The sequence below is a fragment of the Pleuronectes platessa genome, chromosome 3 (assembly GCF_947347685.1).
Source record: "Pleuronectes platessa chromosome 3, fPlePla1.1, whole genome shotgun sequence".
Classification (NCBI taxonomy): domain Eukaryota; kingdom Metazoa; phylum Chordata; class Actinopteri; order Pleuronectiformes; family Pleuronectidae; genus Pleuronectes; species Pleuronectes platessa.
The window spans coordinates 22312377-22318267 of NC_070628.1; the positions used below are offsets into that span (position 1 = coordinate 22312377).

The window sequence follows — 5891 nt, forward strand, 5'->3', positions numbered from 1 at the left end:
TTGAGATATTGGTGATTACCTGGTGTATATCGTGATCAGACAACAGAGGGCAGCAAAGACCAGTCAGTTGGAGGCGGTCTCCCAATAAGCTCTTTACCCAAACTTACTATGCAACCTACAAAGCAACTATAGGGTGCAGTAAGGGTGCATTGAATATGATTAAATTTGTCACACTTTTTTATAGAAACAGACAGTTAAAATGTATATATCGCCATAAAAGTGGTTTTGTGGATCGTGTCACTGCAGTGTTTTGCAAATATGTAAGCCTTGACAAAATAATAAGCTTTGAGGTAAAGTGCATGTGCCATCGAATGTGGATCTAAGTTGAAACAGGGAACTTTTAGAAATGTCGCATCTCTGTTTTGCTGTGAAAACATTGGAAGTAAGTGTGAGTTTATAGCCTATCAGCCGTTTATTGTTTTATGTGCAATAAGCGATCAGACACCGACGCATCACCACTGCGCAAAATGGGACAGTTCCATCTGCTCCCCACAAAGAGCAGTGCCACCTGGACCATATGTAAGGATTAATGCAGTCTGGACTAATTGTTATCATTTTCATCTCAGCATTAATCATATATTCACACAAACAGTGGACTACCTTACTCATCTGGATCGGATCGGTCCGGATGTGAGCAGTGGGCATTAATTAGTTATTGGGGTGGTCCTCCTATAAAAAGGGCACACGCCCACTGCTCTGCTCTCACTCATTACAAGCCAAGATGAGCTACGGATCTGAAGCCTTCTCCTCCTCCTCCTACCGAAGGATTTTCGGGGATTCTCCCCGTTATGCATCTCCATCGCGGACCACCGCGACTGCATCCTCCCGGGGAGGAGGTTACCGGTCCTCCTCTCTGTCCCGGACCAACGCTTCATCCCAGGGCACGTACAGCAGAAAGTCCGGCCGCTCCTTCTCCTCCATGCCGCTGGACACCTTCGACATGACACAAAGCAGCGTCCTCAACAATGAGTTCAAAATCGTCCGCACCAACGAAAAGGAGCAGATGCAAGGCCTCAATGACCGCTTCGCAATGTTCATCGATAAAGTGCGCAACTTGGAGCAACAGAACAAAGTGCTGGAGACGGAGCTGGTCGTTTTGCGCCAGAAGCAGGCGGAGCCGTCCCGCCTGGCCGAGCTCTACCAGCAGGAAATACGCGAACTGCGCTCCCAGCTCGAAGAACTGAACGGAGAGAAGTCCCAGCTGATGATCGAGAGGGACAACATTGACGACGAACTGCAGAAATTCAGGGGGAAATACGAGGAGGAGTTCCGTGGCCGGGAGGAGGCGGAGGCCCTGCTCAAAGCTTTTAAGAAAGATGTCGATGATGCCACCATGGTGCGCCTGGACCTGGAGAAGAAGGTGGAATCTCTCCTGGATGAGATCAACTTCCTCAGGAAGGTGCACGAGGAGGAGGTGGTCGAGCTGTCGGACATGATCCAGGCTGCCCAGGTGTCTGTGGAGATGGAGGTGTCCAAACCGGACCTCACCTCCGCCCTCAAGGAGATCCGCGGCCAGTACGAGTCCATGGCGTCCAAGAACCTGCAGTCCGCCGAGGAGTGGTACAAGACCAAGTTCGCGGACCTGTCCGATCAGGCCAACCGGAGCAACGAGACCATCCGCAACAGCAGGGAGGAGATGAACGAGTTCAGGAGGCAGCTGCAGTCCAAGACCATCGAGATAGAGAGTCTGAGGGGAACCAACGAGTCGCTGGATAGGCAGCTGCGGGAGATGGAGGATAGGCACAATGCGGAGATTGGAACCTACCAGGTAATCACATTTCAATAACCTATTAACGCCATATCCAAAGGACTGTAATTTGAAAAATCTGCCATTTATTTTCAGTATCATGAAAGTTTATTAGAGCATTAAAAGCATTCTGTTTTTATGGAGAGCGATAGACTTTACATTTCAGAGCGATAATAACAAGGAGGAGCAGCTGTTGAGGCTCGGGCTCTGTCCGTGGTGCTGAAACTCCCTCCCCTGGGACAGCCCCGCTCAGCAGCTGCAGCAGACAACGCCCACCGAGTGGAGCTGCTCGAGTCATTTTATACAAGTGCTGTGTGTGATGCAGGTTTAAAAATATGAAAATTCTTCATATGAGAAACTTTTACTCAGAAACGACCCTTAACCCCAAACGCACGATGCATAATTTAGCAATTAAATGTTTTGCTGCATTTCCCCCTGCAAGCAGCAATGAATAGCAGAGGTCCTTATGCTTTTTATTCTATAAGTGAGTAGAAAATATATGTTAGGAAATGTTGAACTTTGTCTTATTGTCTGTAGGATGGCATGATGGAGCTGGAGAATGAACTGAGGACCACTAAGGGCGAGATGGCTCGTCACCTGAGGGAGTACCAGGATCTGCTCAACGTCAAGATGGCACTGGATATTGAAATTGCAGCCTACAGGTAAGGTCACCTTTCAGAAATCCGTCACGTATATATTTTGTTTCAATAATGTATAAAATGCAAAAATCCTTAGGAAAGAGAGGGAAAAATTCACTCTCCCTTGTAAAATGATAATATCCGTTTTCTCAGACCCTCCCCTATAAATCTCAGAGTTGGTTCTTTCTATAAAAACTTCCCTGTATCACCCTCTTTTCAGGAAACTCCTGGAAGGGGAGGAGACCCGCATCGGGACTGGCATCAACTTTAGCAGCCCCTCCATAGGTGCTGGCATGGGGCAAGGCTACAACTACCAGTCCCGCATCTACACCAGCTCTGGCATAAGCTCCAAGAAGGAGGTCAAGGAGGAGGAGCAGCTGAGCAAATCTGGAGGCAAGGTGATCCAGCGTGAAGTTTATGAGGAGATGATGGCCAGCCCGAAGAAGATGGAGAAGCAGCAAGAGTCCAACGATGCTCCCACCATTCAGAAAAACTAAGAGTCATACTGTAAGCCTGTTCACGACCCTGTATCCTGAAAATTCTCTCCTCTCTCCCATCTTGAAACAAACCTTGACCAAAAACATCTGATGCACTTGTGGGGAGATGATAAACCCTGCTTTGCCTTCTTATTATAAGCATAGGAAGATTGCCATGGTTTCTAACATATAGTGCTGAGTTTATTGGTTTGTTTCATGTTGGTTGATCCCCTCTTGTTCCCCTGTGTCCCCACATGTGTTCTCCTAGAAGGAAATCCATCGTAACTCTACTATAACCTTCACTCTATACATTACCACAGTACAGCAGTTTCTCCTGTGTCTTCATCCACAAACTCAACATTAAACAATAACAAGCACTTAGGTAGCAGCGACAACATGTACCACCAACGCACAATAGATAAAAACCTCTGGTCATGCACTACAACCACAAGCTGTGAGTTGCTCTCAACACATTCCAATAGTAGCATGTGTGTGTGAGTGTAACTGTGAGCACAAAAGATTCATAACACATCAGCTAGTATCGGTCACTCTGCAAAAAGTCCTTTCATACAGTAGAAATGAAAATCTCTCCCGAAATAATGATCATAGTGGAGTGAGAAAGCACACAGTCGACTATTATAGGAAACCTGCCAAAATAAAAGACAATAATATATGATAGCTTTTACTGAGCCATTATTGTTGGTCTCCTTTTGTCTGTTTCTCTTCTTGCACAATATTTCTAACCACAGTCAGTGCGTCAGCCCTTTGACTGTGTTTCTATCAGCTCTGCATGACAACAGTATAAAAGATGATAATTGCCTCATGCGAGCACTGACCCTTTTAAACTTCCCAATGAAGTTTCATTAAATAAATTTGATTATTATAGCTTTTTAATTGAGATGAAGGTTCGAAGTTGGAGCATAACTTGCATGGTGTGTGTAGACCTCATTCTAGCATGGAAACCTCCGGCCCATCGTTCAAAGTTCATTGTTCAGTCTTTGCCTTCCTTATTCATTAGTGATGGATGCTATGAAGGATTAAGAGAAAAGAAAAGTTGTGCAAAAATACTTAAAAAGATGCTAAATGTAGCTAATATGAAAAAAAAATTGTTTTCTCTGTGCAGTCAAGTCAATTAGACACTGAATTGGAAATTATGCTTCAGTGCAAACGCATGGGCATTCTGTATGATCCATGTAGTTGTGATGGACAGTTTGCATATTTATCACCATTTCACATATGCTACTCATTATGCTTGAAACATATTAGAGCTCCAGAATCCATACTGCATCATTTGCCCTGAAGAAAACCAAGGCAACCAAACTCCAAATACATCCCAGTGTAAACTGAGTGAGTGAAGTGAGAACCTGCCAGACTACGATGTGTTTGAAACAACTTGACCTCTCTCTTTGTAACTGTGGCCATGACTGCTTTAAAATGCCTGTTGTAGTCTGATCTCACCGGTAGACATCCTCCAGTATGAAAGACTTGTAGCTTGTTTTTCTGCTTGTCCACTGCCAACTTTAACACACACCTATCTTATTCTCGTGCTGCTGGTTATGGCACACACACACATACACACACACGAAGAATGAAAACAAACACAAACAGCTGATTTTGTGGAGACCGTTATGGATCGGGTTGACTGCTGCTCTATTTTGAGGCTTGTGATGAGTATCTTTGTACTGTAGTAAGTGTGTTTGAATCTCTACAAAGTGGCCTATCATACCCGGAAGTTTGGGCATTTTCCGTCAAGTAGAACAAAAATCTCAGAAGGACAAGAACTAAAAGACAAATGCAGCATTTTATAGTTAACAGCTATAAGAATGGATGAATGGTTCGGGGTTGCAAATGTCTAAGCCTTTATCTTTCTATGACAAAACCAAAATAGTTTTCATGGATGTCTGAAGAAAATGTCACTACTCCTACAACACTGCCAAACTTTGCAAAATGCACATGCAACACCACTTCATGCAGAACCAAGCATTTTCTGGAAAATGTCAGAATATCACCAATCTGAAACCAAGAAGCAAGACTTAGCCATAGAACAAATCTGTAGGATGTAAAAATGCCTTAAAACACCAGCAGCTTTTCCTCTGGCCGTGTGTGTGATTCTGCTCAGTGGGTGCTTAATCATTATTATCTCTTAATTAGAGTCCATTAAAGCTTTTATTGCTTCAAACGCATAGGTATTGAATGTAGATGACATGCTATTCTCTTTACTGTTATTGCTACTTATGTATTCCTGTATGACACCATATGAATAAAGACTTGACGTTACTGAGGTGCACATGATGTCACTGTGATTTCTTTATCAATTTATCACGCAACTTTAAAGAAAGCAGGCCTGTATATTTACTATCAAACAGTCCCACACAGAAATTGTACGTGTGTTCAATTTCAAATTTTTTCTGTATTTTAGATTTTCCTACTTCCTACTTAAACTCGACCACATTCCTTGTGCAGATATTGGACTCTACATTTATTTTATGCTACTTTACAGATTTAGATGAATAAATATATAATAATAACCTACATTTGATATTATATGTTAATAATAGATAATGCTTCATTGATTCCATTCCAAAGTTGCCAAAGTATATAAATGATCATTATAATCCAAAATTATAATACGTATTGAGCATAGTGAATGCTTTTTACTTAACATTAAGTAACATATAGATTTTTATGACTTTTATGAGTGTATTTCAACACTTACAGCTATGACATCCTATATTCCACAACTGATATTTGTAAAAGAATTTGTTATAGGATGAATAAAGCTGTAATATTTAAATTGAACTACCTGCTATAATAAACACATATATGTCAAAATGTGGACTGTGATGGGATAAAGTAATCGAGTAAGTAATCTGCAGCATATGAAAAGGCAATTTATCAGTTGAGCTGTGAGGTTCAATGCTCAGAGCCAATATCTCATGTTTTCAGACATGAGATTGGGAAAATGCCTTTTGCAGCGTTATCTGCAAAAGCAAAGAGTGTTCTGGACCAACATAGGACGAACAGCAATGT

General features: G+C 42.5%; 1 protein-coding gene across 1 annotated transcript; it reads left to right on the plus strand.

Moving 5' to 3' along the window:
- Positions 1–706: 706 nt before the first annotated feature.
- Positions 707–5148, plus strand: inab (internexin neuronal intermediate filament protein, alpha b). The gene is made up of 3 exons (XM_053419385.1): positions 707–1768; positions 2285–2409; positions 2606–5148. The coding sequence occupies exons 1-3, from the start codon at positions 722–724 to the stop codon at positions 2880–2882; spliced, it is 1449 nt and encodes a 482-aa protein (XP_053275360.1). The 5' UTR covers positions 707–721; the 3' UTR covers positions 2883–5148.
- The last annotated feature ends 743 nt before the right edge of the window (positions 5149–5891 follow it).

Excerpts from the sequence above, each read along its gene's own strand:
- inab (XM_053419385.1), top strand. The coding sequence starts at position 722 with ATGAGCTACGGATCTGAAGCCTTCTCCTCCTCCTCCTACCGAAGGATT. Across the intron at positions 1,769-2,284 it reads CGGAGATTGGAACCTACCAG|GATGGCATGATGGAGCTGGA; the intron begins GTAATCACATTT and ends TATTGTCTGTAG. Across the intron at positions 2,410-2,605 it reads ATTGAAATTGCAGCCTACAG|GAAACTCCTGGAAGGGGAGG; the intron begins GTAAGGTCACCT and ends CCCTCTTTTCAG.